We start from the raw sequence: 13,195 nt of genomic DNA, 5'->3' as shown, positions 1-13,195 counted from the left end.
ATACACTTGGGGATGTTTGGCATTTTCACATTTTGAGTTACTGTGCAGCCCAAACATAAACTCAGGCAGATAGGGGAGGTAAAGTGTAGCTGGGCACATTTATTAATTACTTTTTTAATGTACATTTACATTAGCATGTTTATGCACCTCTGCATTGTTGTCCACATTTCTGTCTTAGCGACTGTTAGGTGTGTTTGAAAACGGTGTGGTTGGAAAAGGAAATTTATGTGCTGAATTGATTTATTATCATATTTATAATGGATCTTTTTGAATCCCATATAAAAGGTGATTCTTGTCTAAATCTGGTGCCTACAGCTTCACTACTTCATCAAAGTTGGTGCTGATTTGAAATATCCTCCTCCTTACAAGACTTATGACTCCTTTTTTCCATCTTTTCTTTAAAGAACAGGGATGAAGATAATGGAGAAGCAGATTATTACACCGTAGTGAATACTAAAAGATAGGATTAAGGAAAAGATGCCTATGACATTACTTGATTCAGTTCCAACACCAGACATTCAGATCAGAAATTGCATGTCTGCACATCAGCTTGAAATAATGAGATGAGAAAATGACTAGGGGGCACTGGAGGAGTAGAGGACTAGGGATTGTGGGGGAGGTTTGTGTTTGATCCCATCTCTTCTCTACTCCATCACTTCAATTATCTTCCTCTCCTATCACCCAGTCTTTTGGGAATATGGGGAATAATTAAGTAAAAGCCGGAGCACCGCGGTTATTGGTTTAAAATGGCGATTACTGCTCACTGAATGCGTACGAGAGGTTTGGCTACAGAGATTTGCTTTGTGTTTGGGGTATTCTAGACAAACTGTATTTCAGAGGTTTCGACGCAAAGCCTGCCAGGTGATCCTACGTCTTACTGAGATGATGATTTTAAATGTACTCGAGACTTTTTCCCCACACAAGCACACACGGGAAAGTTCCTCAACATAACTGATAGAGGTACATATAAGTATGCAGATATCCAGTCATTTAACAGATTGTATATTAACAGCTGCCTAGTTCGAAAGAATGTATGTGTCCATTTGAATCCCTGTGAAAACAGAGCGGGAAGATTTGCATAAAACGTGTGTGAAAGGCAACTGGGGTTTGTTTTCTATTAACTTTCTGCTATTTGCTGCTCATTTAGACCACGATGCTGTACAGTTCGCACTGTGACCACTGATTACAAAGGCGTACTCTATGCGACCTGGCTCTAGTTACAAGATCAATTTGTGATGTAACTTTATTTAAATGCCACAGTTTGTCACATGAGGGAAAGAAAAACACGAAGTACCAACAGACTATCAACATTCAGATTTGTAAGCAGGCTGTAAAATTCAAAGGTCAATAATTTAATGAATGTGACATTTTCCAATGTTTATGCATTTTTCTTATCGTTGCTGGCTTTTAAAGCTTGTACTAAATTGGAAAAGGTAGTTGTAATTGTGGTAAAATTATGTAGATTATAATTCATGGCACTTGATTTGGGGACTTTAATGTAGTCTGTTTTGATTTTTCTGTTTTGTAATTGTGTGATCTGAACATTAAGTTATACTAAGCCTTGGAAACAAGTTCTAGTATCATTAAATGCAGCCTCCCGAGAAGCTTTTTTGAGCCATGAAACACTGTTGAATTCATTCTCGTATTTCTTACTTTGTCTCTTTGCCTGCAGAGTTTTGAAAACTACAAGGAGACGGCTGAACAGTACAACCAGGCAGCTACTAAAGCTGAGGCTCGAATCCGGTAAATATTCTGCATTATCTTTGTAACACTATGTTTTGGTCAAAGAACCTGCTACACTGCTACTTGCTTGCTTACTCAGTATTTATTTTTCACTTATTTTATTTCTAGATTGTTTTTTGCTATTTTGCATCAGGGTTTTTTTTTTTTAAATACACCTTTAAATGATCTACTGAGATTCACATCTGATTTCTTTGCTCTATGCTAGCCCTCCAAATTTAAATGGAAGATGCACTGGGAAGTTGTCAGAAAGCAGATGTGCTTGTGTAAAGGTGTAAAGGCTATTTGCGACATTGGTATGCTGTTAATGTGAACACTAGACTCCCTGCTGCTTGGCACTTATCCACACATAGTGGAGAGGCTGGGTGATAATTTGCTATTATCACTTCATGTTGCCTCCATAATATTATTGTGACAAAAAATCTCTAATTACCATATCAATTGATATTCCTCTCTAGATAATACGGTAATGTTTCCTGTTTTAAAATACGTGGGAATATACATGGATTTTTTTTTTTTAATTAAAAAAATGGATCCTTAATTTTGTATTAGCTTTAAATCACAGGATAACCCATTCATGCCAGGCCATTTTTACCATTTTACCTTTACGATGGATGAATATCAGAACAAAACAATGTCTAGATATTGCTGCGAGACGTTGTCTTTACTTTTCAGTTCTAGATTTGGCACAGTGAATAAAGTAAACATATCTTTTGATACCTTTTATGTTTGCTTTTCTTGGCTTTGTTTAAGCTTCTCGGTTGTTTCTTTTAAATCTCACTTTCATGTGTTACTGTACTGTGAAAAAATACAACTGAATTTCTTTTTGTTTTTGGGCTGCATCTAACACTGAATTTTCATAATCAAATGAAGATGGGAATATTTAGCGTGGTACAAAGTTAATTCTGAGGCCCTGGGACCATTGGGGAGTGGCTAGGGAAAAAATCACTGTTAGTCCAGACAGGCGCACACGTTATCCTCAAAGCTTTTAGGAGTTGTTCTCTGATCTCATGGTCTACAAGTAGAGCTGTTTGGTAACAGGAGTCCTTCACATGAATAGAATTCCAGCTTGAATTATTTGAAGGCACTTAAATGTTGAAGATTACACATGTTTCTACTATGAATACCTGACTGATGTGTAGATTTGTACAATGACATAGGCTCATTTCCACTTGCAACTGTTAGGTATGGGGCTAGACTCCCGTTTGCCTTCAAAACTGACTTAGTCCTTCATGGCATAGATTCAACAAGGTGCTGGAAACATTCCTCAAAGTTTTTGGTCCATATTGACAGCATCAGTCATATCATGCATATGCTGCAGATTTATTGGCTACGCATCCATGATTCAAATCTCGCGTTCAACCACATCCCAAAGGTGCTCTATTGGATTAAGTACAGTGATCTTATTGTTATGTTCAAGAAACCAGTTTGAGCTTTGTGACATGATGTGTTACCTGCTGGAAGCAGTCACCAGAGGATGTGTGCACGGTGGTCATAAAGGGGTCAACAATAATACTCAAGTAGGTTGTGGCATTTAAACAATGCTCAGCTACTAGGAAACCTAACGAAAATATCTTCCCACCATTAAACCAACAACAGCAACCTGAATTATACCAGTTTAATGGTATGTTTTCAAGTAGCTTATCAGATCAGTCAGTGTTTTTGAATCTTTTGTAACCTGGATTTGTAGCCTCAATTTACCAGTTGTCAGCTGACAGGAGTGGCACCTAGTGTGGTCTTCTGGTGCTGTACCTCATCTGCTTCAAGGTTGTGATGTGTTGTGGATTTAGAGATGCTCTTCGGAAGATGTTGGTTGTCAGACGTGTTTTGTTTTGGGGTTTTTTGGGGGGGTTTTTAGTTACTGTTGCCCTTCTGTTAGTATAAGCAGTCTGGCCATTATCCTCTGACCTCTGACACAAAACATTTTGGTCCACAGAACAGAAACTCCCTGGTAATATTCTCTTTTTTAGATCAACCCTAGAGATGGTTGTGCAAGAAAATCCAGGTTGATCAGCAGTTTCTGAAATTATTCAGACCAGGCTGTCTGGCACCAACAGCTATGTCAAATTCAAAGTCTCTTAAATCACCTTTCTTCCTCATTCTGATGATCAGTTCAAACTTTAACAGGTCATCCTGCCTGCCTGCCTGGATGCATTGACTTGCTGACGACTGTCTGATTAGATATTTGCGTTAATCGCCAGTCAAGCAGACGTACCTAAAAAGTTGCCAGTGAATGTATTTATCTACAATATCAGAAACATCTACTCTGTTTCATCACGGCTTCTTCTGCATATGTGCAGATCAATCGATTGCGTCTGCTGGAGAGATTTCCCAAAGCAGATATTTATAATGCATTCCATAAATGAAGAGCCTAATCAGCGGGTCCCTCCAGCCTGACGCTTCCATCGGTTTTTCAATCTCATTTCTAATTTATCTCACTCTGGCTAATTAGACATTTGTGTTAACAAGCAGTTCAACAGGTATACCCAGCAAAGTGGCTGATAAGTGTGCATTAATGTAGCACATTGGGACTTCTCTGTCCGCACATGGTTTTTGTTTTTGTGGTGGGGGGATGGGATCGTGACGGTCTCTAATAGCCACCAGCCTGGTCTGCTCCAAGGCAAACAGAAATGCTGTGACGTTGCTAGACACAGTGGTGCTCTCCTGGGACAACAGTGATTTCAGTCCTGTCAAAAAAATCATGTCAGTTTGATTCAACACTGAGCCACCACCACCACACCTGCACTGCCAGAGCGTCTGAGCATTTCTAATTTATGCCCCTCCATAATACTTGTTCTCACTTCTTTCCAATTTTTTGTCAGAGAGCCGTTTTCCCTTTGGTTTCCATTAACACATACTTTTCGGTCTGTACCCTGATGTCTTTTTGTACATAATTATAATAAACGTGTAAAAACGGACCATTAACAAGACAAAATTGTAATTTAGGAGGTGCCAGTATTGTAATTTAGGAGGTGCCAGTATCAGGGTTTTACAGAAGCAGTGCTAAAATGATAACCCTACTACAGAACAGTTCAAAGACTTGAACTGTTCTGTAATAAGTTGGTTTTATTATTGAGTAAATATTCTTTCTTCTTCCACTTTGTTTCCAGTGTGCACATACTTAATGATTACTATCATTTAAAGGATCCGTCTGAAACCTGGAACCTGGATAGTAAAGGTAGAGCAAGTTTGTGACGAAAGTCATTAGTGGGTGGTTGGTTAGTGTAATGGCACCAAACTTTCTACAGCGTTGTTTGTATTTGAATGCAGCTGTCATTTCCTACATTGAAAATTATTTAATTGTCATCATTGTCACCATTTTCTGGTACCTTGAAGAGAAAATACAGGGAGTGCAGAATTATTAGGCAAATGAGTATTTTGTCCACTTCATCCTCTTCATGCATGTTGTCTTACTCCAAGCTGTATAGGCTCGAAAGCCTACTACCAATTAAGCATATTAGGTGATGTGCATCGCTGTAATGAGAAGGGGTGTGGTCTAATGACATCAACACCCTATATCAGGTGTGCATAATTATTAGGCAACGTCCTTTCCTTTGGCAAAATGGGTCAAAAGAAGGACTTGACAGGCTCAGAAAAGTCAAAAATAGTGAGATATCTTGCAGAGGGATGCAGCAGTCTCAAAATTGCAAAGCTTCTGAAGCGTGATCATCGAACAATCAAGCGTTTCATTCAAAATAGTCAACAGCGTCGCAAGAAGCGTGTGGAAAAACCAAGGCGCAAAATAACTGCCCATGAACTGAGAAAAGTCAAGCGTGCAGCTGCCAAGATGCCACTTGCCACCAGTTTGGCCATATTTCAGAGCTGCAACATCACTGGAGTGCCCAAAAGCACAAGGTGTGCAATACTCAGAGACATGGCCAAGGTAAGAAAGGCTGAAAGACGACCACCACTGAACAAGACACACAAGCTGAAACGTCAAGACTGGGCCAAGAAATATCTCAAGACTGGTTTTTCTAAGGTTTTATGGACTGATGAAATGAGAGTGAGTCTTGATGGGCCAGATGGATGGGCCCGTGGCTGGATTGGTAAAGGGCAGAGAGCTCCAGTCCGACTCAGACGCCAGCAAGGTGGAGGTGGAGTACTGGTTTGGGCTGGTATCATCAAAGATGAGCTTGTGGGGCCTTTTCGGGTTGAGGATGGAGTCAAGCTCAACTCCCAGTCCTACTGCCAGTTTCTGGAAGACACCTTCTTCAAGCAGTGGTACAGGAAGAAGTCTGCATCCTTCAAGAAAAACATGATTTTCATGCAGGACAATGCTCCATCACACGCGTCCAAGTACTCCACAGCGTGGCTGGCAAGAAAGGGTATAAAAGAAGTAAATCTAATGACATGGCCACCTTGTTCACCTGATCTGAACCCCATTGAGAACCTGTGGTCCATCATCAAATGTGAGATTTACAAGGAGGGAAAACAGTACACCTCTCTGAACAGTGTCTGGGAGGCTGTGGTTGCTGCTGCACGCAATGTTGATGGTGAACAGATCAAAACACTGACAGAATCCATGGATGGCAGGCTTTTGAGTGTCCTTGCAAAGAAAGGTGGCTATATTGGTCGCTGATTTGTTTTTGTTTTGTTTTTGAATGTCAGAAATGTATATTTGTGAATGTGGAGATGTTATATTGGTTTCACTTGTAAAAATAAATAATTGAAATGGGTATATATTTGTTTTTTGTTAAGTTGCCTAATAATTATGCACAGTAATAGTCACCTGCACACACAGATATCCCCCTAAAATAGCTAAAACTAAAAACAAACTAAAAACTACTTCCAAAAACATTCAGCTTTGATATTAATGAGTTTTTTGGGTTCATTGAGAACATGGTTGTTGTTCAATAATAAAATTATTCCTCAAAAATACAACTTGCCTAATAATTCTGCACTCCCTGTATTCAAATTTCCATCTCCTTTACAATAATGTATTGCCATACAGCTTTTATACTTTACCTTTGTAGTACTAGTTGTTGTGTTTATTGTTACGTTGTATAGAGCAGTAGCACACAGTTTATTTCACTTTTAGAAATGGCAGAAAGAAAAAGTTGCTTGGTCTCTTTTCTGGCTTTGTACTGCGTAATGGGCAGTGACCTCATCCATAACATTGCCATTTTCTTGCACCTGGTCCACTGAATTCAGCGGCATACAATTCAAGTCTAAAATTTCGTCCAAATGATTACATTAGCAGGGATTTGCTATTGTCTACGGCTGCATGGAAGAGGTTAGGAGATCACTTCAGCACAAGTTTGCCAAAGGAATAGCATTTAGTCCCGCCACAATGTGTTTCTATTGCTTTTTTTCAGTGCGGCACACAAACTGTCACTCCTTTTCCGCCTTTCTATCTCTGCCACCAATACAGGCACACTTTGTATTCAGGCAGCCATGTGCTCATCATGTTCTGTCAGCATTTGGGCAGTGTTTCATTGTGCTGTGGTCACGCTGTCGTTTCACACTACACTGACCACCCAGTAATTATTCTATTTACCCACCGCTGAAAGGAGGGGCGAGCACTCGGGGATGCAGCACTGTCTAACATGCTCTGTAGTTACAATATGTCTTCTTTTCTTTTTTTCTTTCTTTTTTGGGGAAGGTCTGTGTCTCTGATTTAGCCTCTCTCCATCTTATTGTAACAGTTTCCTAATTTTAAAATGAAGCCTGGATAGCGGACTCCTTAAAGTCTGTTTTAGTACAATTAATAGCAGAGCAGGACACCTGTGCACTGGATTGACCACACCAACTTTTCATCTCAATGCAGTTTAAACATAGATAGCCTCACATGGCTATAAAATGGACTGCAGTTTTTAGCACTTTTCGTGTCTCTTTTTTAGCCCTTGAGGTTGCTACTTGATCACAAGTTATTTGACCTACACTAGTAACCATGGCTACCTGATGGAAAGATTTGGGCGAACCACAGAGCCCTATAAACACACTTAGGGAGGCTGAAATCAGGAACAGTAGTCTAGAGAAGTTAAGAACACCACCATTTCCCTTGTTTATTGACTTGTTCGGCCGTACCATTTTTTTCTTTCTGGTTCTCAGCTTTGATTCTAAGAATGACCCCAAATAGTTTAAGTGCAAACACTAATGCTAAAAGCAGCCTCTCAGACTTGAGGTGGCTACTTTCATAAAAGCAGAGCAAAAAGATAGAAGCCCCTGGGATGTTGACTGTAAAACATTATTCTCATGTGGCGACATAGCGAACGGTAAAATGTTATCCAGTGTCATCTTCTACTTGCTTTGCCCAACAACATGGGGTTATTTAGAGGAGTTAATCCATTAGCCTTGCCTTGGGGTATCTGACTACCCATATTCCCTCAAAATGCTTTTCTGTAGAGACCCACAACATTGCAGTCAAGCTTACCTTAAGATCTAAAAATCCATTAATCCTCTTAAAAAAAACTTGTTACTCTCAAAGTGTTAGCAAAGACAGAACCTTTGCAAACCTCAGGTGGATGTCTGGATTCATCATAAAGTAACTGCTGACAGTTTGTAGTTAGAACAAACTCAGATGAAAGCATGCTTTTATCTACTTTATTCTGTATATGCTCCTTCTGGTGTGTGTGTGTGTGTGTGTGTGTGTGTGTGTGTGTGTGTGTGTGTGTGTGTGTGTGTGTGTGTGTGTGTGTGTGTGTGTGTGTGTGTGTGTGTGTGTGTGTGTGTGTGTGTGTGTGTGTGTGTCTTCCATGTCCAATTAATGAAACAGACAGGTAGCTTACTGTAAGGATCTCTGTGCCCTCCAAAGCAATAGACTGCTAGTCATTACACGAGACAGGACCTGTCGGCGCCTTGAACTGGCAGAGATTTACCATGAGGACAGAAGGCTGCAGTCACTTAGACACTCTGCCTTTTTGACTGCCTCTAAAAGCATATGAAGAAACACAATTGTACAAGTTTACAGGACTCATTTATTAATGGAGTAAATTAGATAGGTGAGGTTTTAGACAGGTTTATCTTAACAGCTCTTGTCATTCCAACCATTAGGGTAATAGTTGCACCATTACATTTATTCACATTTCTTGAGGTCTTCAGGGATCCACTCATATGCTAGAAACTCAGAGGAGCAGATTACCTCTAAATTAAATGTGCATATTTTTCTTCTGGTTAGTGTTAGTTCTGTCTGTCTAGACTGTTTTGATAAAACTTGCCCAGCTTGGGAGGTAGTGGCTGTAGGAAAGTATGCCTTTTATTCAATCTAATGGAACTAAACGGTACTTGTGTCAAGAAAGAAACTCCACAGCAATGTCTCTTTTCAGGTATCATGTCACGGCTCTATTGAAAGAAAATTCCACAGGCCTTGTTGTGAGTGGTTTTATGTAGGAAATATTTTCTATCTGCCGAATTGGACCCATCACGTGTGTCACTACAGAAGAAACATCCCTCTACCTGTTACTGTAGGGCCTGCTGATGATGGACACAATACGATTTTATTATATAGAATATAGTTTCAAAATAAGAATGAGAAGATGAAGAGTAATTGTTGCAATATTAATAGTAATAGTGCATTGATTTAAATGATTTTCTGCTTGATATGATGAGCAGAATTTCAGCACAGGCCCTTTGTGGAGTGACTAGGTATGTAAGCATACAGTATAGTCAATAACCTGATGTGTGTGTTTAATAAGCAAAGATGTGTATTAGAGTTAAGTTAATGTGATCTTTGGTATATTGATATTAAAGTGCATTTTTTTGGCCTAAAAATTCCTGTATGTAGGGTAAAAAACTAACAAGGCAAAAATCTCATTGATATCAGTATAATTTTTTTGGGGGGGGGAGCATTGGGACCTTGCATAAGAACATGCTGAACCAGCAAATTATTTAATGATCTAAAGATTACCTGGTGCTAATGGAAGGGGAACAAAGGGCATGTCGCCTCACTGAGAGGCAAATTATGAAATCGTGTTCTAGATTGTATTTTACCGTGCAGAAATAATATGCTCAGGCTTTGATGCGATTTGTACTCTGTGCTTAAAAGCTACACTGTTTTTAAGGGGAAGTATAGTTGTTAAAAGAAAAGGACAAATGACACGGCACCAAACTGGAATTGAAACTGTTAATAGAAGGGAGAGTGATGGAAGGCGATAGCAGTCCCCTATCATTCCTAACTCGAGTGAGTCGTCCAAGCGCAAGTTTTCCTGATTGAAAAGTTATCAGTGATGAGATGTCACACAAACACACGTGCACATGCGCCTCTTATCTTGTTCCCGCATGTCACCTGTTTTAATGAAACACTGTCCTTATCCACTCCCATCTCTCTCTCCCCGTATTCCCACAAAGAGAGGTTGGCGGGGATCAATCAGCCAGGCCAACAGAGTGCGAATTTTTTATCCTACGTCCTTATCTGCCTTCAGCATTTCATCTGTCAGCATATGAAGATAAAGGGAGAGTTCTGTCTGTCTTCAGTCTTTGGGTTGTTCTAGATTTGAGATGAAGACTTTGTGTGTTCGCAGGAGTTGAGATTAAACTTGGTAAAGTTTTGGGCTGGTGTCATATCGTGTGAAGTGAGCTTAGGACTTAAGGATTGGCGCACACTTTGCAAAGGTAGGATAAGTGATTATTGCGACTACCAGAATAATCAAAGTTACTGAATTTAGTCAGGCATTAGACACCTCGCAAGCTGTAGCTAAGTCTGCAGCTCTAATTTGATGTGATCTCAAAGTAAGATTTCTGCCGAACCACAATGTTGCGAGTGTTATCCATATGGCAGTTTAATAAAAGCTTGACAAAGCCTCCAACAATACACGATGCATGCTCTGCCATTTCTTTTGATCTCACCCCAGCCATGACATCTTTGATCCTCTCTTCTCTTCCTCTCCACTCAGCGTAATATTAAAAACCAAAAGTACAATGCCTCGGCTGCTTCTTTAAATGAAACCAAATCCTTGTCATCATACATTAATAACCATTCACACACATCACACACACACGCACAAACACAAACACAAGCAGTACCATCTCAGACACAGAGAACAATAAAAAGCGGTGTCCTTATGATCTTCTCTTTTTCTTCTTATTGCCTAATTCCCCAGTGTCATGCTTTGCAGCAGACCAGAACTTGAGCTTTCTTCATAAAAGCCGCACACTGCCAAGGTGAGACAAAAAATAATGAGAAACTTTAACGATTTGAGCCTAATCTTTCCCCTCAGTGCTGCACATATTTATGCAAAACGTCACAGACAGAAAGCAATTGGAGTGTTATTTTGCTCCTTTTTCCCTGCAAAAGTTGGCTATCAGACTAGCTTTTTTTTAATAAGAGCTCACCTTTAATTTCAGTCAAACAAGGCAGTTGGTGCAGATTAGCAGAGGGAATTTTCTGCTTCAGATTCCATTATTAAAACACACGCTATCAAAAAGTTCCTCTTGTTGAATAGAAAAAAAGGATGATTTTCTTTTCTTGGGTTTGGATTAAGACCTTGTGGTTATTGTTGCTGTTATCTGCTATTCTTGGGGAGGAATTCACAATGCCGACCAGCTCTCGAGATGCTCTCAAGTTAAACACCAGCCAATCGTATAATGTAATCAGGTGATTGAAAGCCCAAGCTGCTGATTTTTTTACCACAATAGCATAATCTAAATTTTCTGTGCAATAGTACGAATACCTAGAAGCTGACCATTTCTGTCCCCACACATCAACATCTCTGTGCCGAATTAATATGGAAGGGTCAAACATCACATAAAAGATTTACCCTTCTTCCTCGGCGCCGAGTGGCACGGCACCACATGATGTGGCAGAGGTTAAATGCAGATTATGATGATTGCTACTGGGCTACTGTTCGTCCATGCACGCTGCAAGGGCTATTTGTCATTTAATACATCACTGTCACATTCTCTCTCTCCCCCTTCTCTCTCCCAGGTTGCATTCACTTCTCTTTTCATGAATATTCTCTCCACCAGTGATTTATTTAATCCTGTCGCTCTACCCTCCACTGCACACGGAAGCACACACACACACACAAACACACAGCCACAGACACTGGGACTACACAATACACATACCAGTGCAGAGAAACTTCTCCCGCAGTCTTGTTTGTGCACATGGTTTATCTCATGGACACACATGCAGTGCATTCACAAGGTACAGATCAACACACACACACACACGCGCGCACACACATGCACTCAGGCTTATTGTGTGTATTTGTCAGTGAAGGCAGGGACTGCTGAGCTCATTCATATGTAAAGGATGCATGATTCCGTAATTGCTTTCTGCGGTGGCATGACTGCAGTTCTGTATGTGTGTGTGTGTGTGTGTGTGTGTGTGTGTGTGTGTGTGTGTGTGTGCACATGCATGATCGTGCACATGAATACCAAGTGGTCAGCTTCCCAAAAAATAAAAGGCATGCCCCATCATGTCAGATGGTTTATTTGAAGTGATGGAAAACGTGCCTCCTTATCAAACTTAGAATTTCTGTTCTCTCTGTCTCTTATTTTAAAGGCAGAAAAACTACCATCATATATGACATCATGTAGTTAGATTAGACATTTATAGTATGTTAAGCTGTGACGCTTGAGATAGTTTAGCTGAGGTTTGTACCCAAGAAAAGTTTGGATTATAAATACCTACAGTAGGTCTTGTTTGGAGTCACAGAGCAGAGAGAATTCCTATTTTAGTCTATTCTGTTCTGTTTTACTCTGTTCTATTCTAGTTCAGGCTTAAAGTTCATGCTTGATCTTGGAGAGAGCAGTGGGAAACAAATCTCACCTCAAGACATAGTAAAAAAAATAATCATGACTAACAATTGGAAATGTAATAATAAAAAAATTCTATGAAATTTCACTGCATATCATTTAACATGATCAAATGCCCAAGTGAAACTATTGAATTGGTTTTGAGGTGAGCTTTTTTTTCATTCGCATATTTTATTCTACTTCAATTTGACTCTAATCTGTATTCCGGTCCTAATTTTTTCACTTAAATTCCATTTCAGTCCTTTCTCTTAATTCTATTTTCTCATTTTCTCTTCTGATGTATTTTATTGCATTCTATGCTGTGAAAAATAATCCAGCAAGAAAGGAGTGTGTGCAAAACGTCAAACGGCTCTTTCCGAAATAAATTCCATCCATCATCTTCTACTAGTCATATTTCTTAGCTAATACAGGGTTGCCGGGGAGCCGAGCATTTTCCAGCTGACGCAGATTTTTTGGCAATTTTAAAACAATGTTTGTCAACTTACAACTGCAAAGAATTTGCAAATGTATCATCTATAGAAAGTAATACTCTTAAATGATATCAGAGAATCTCACAAAAAGTAACCAAAATTGACAATGACAACAAATATACTGAATGGCAGTGATCATGGCAGCACTGCATTAAAATGGACACATTTCTGCAAGGACTGAGTTTTCTTGAAACTACTGTTAATGCAAACAGGAGCTACATCAGTAAATTCAAGTTAATACTCAATCATTAAAAAAGATCAAAATCATCTAAAAGATCATCTTGTTG

General features: G+C 39.6%; 1 protein-coding gene across 3 annotated transcripts in view; it reads left to right on the top strand.

The window, feature by feature from the left end:
* The window catches only part of chchd6b (coiled-coil-helix-coiled-coil-helix domain containing 6b), a 56,145-nt gene that overhangs the window by 26,196 nt on the left and 16,754 nt on the right, over nucleotides 1–13,195 (top strand). For all 3 annotated transcript variants that reach the window (XM_084927954.1, XM_084927955.1, XM_084927953.1), the window contains one exon: nucleotides 1,673–1,743. In XM_084927954.1, coding sequence (XP_084784080.1) covers nucleotides 1,673–1,743 — 71 coding nt within the window. The remainder of the gene's footprint in view (nucleotides 1–1,672; nucleotides 1,744–13,195) is intronic.

Source organism: Perissodus microlepis, chromosome 5 (genome assembly GCF_051167445.1).
Source record: "Perissodus microlepis isolate ML-2025 ecotype Zambia chromosome 5, ASM5116744v1, whole genome shotgun sequence".
NCBI lineage: Eukaryota > Metazoa > Chordata > Actinopteri > Cichliformes > Cichlidae > Perissodus > Perissodus microlepis.
The sequence above is the reverse complement of the archived record's forward strand: the minus strand, read 5'-3'. Positions and strand labels throughout refer to the sequence as shown.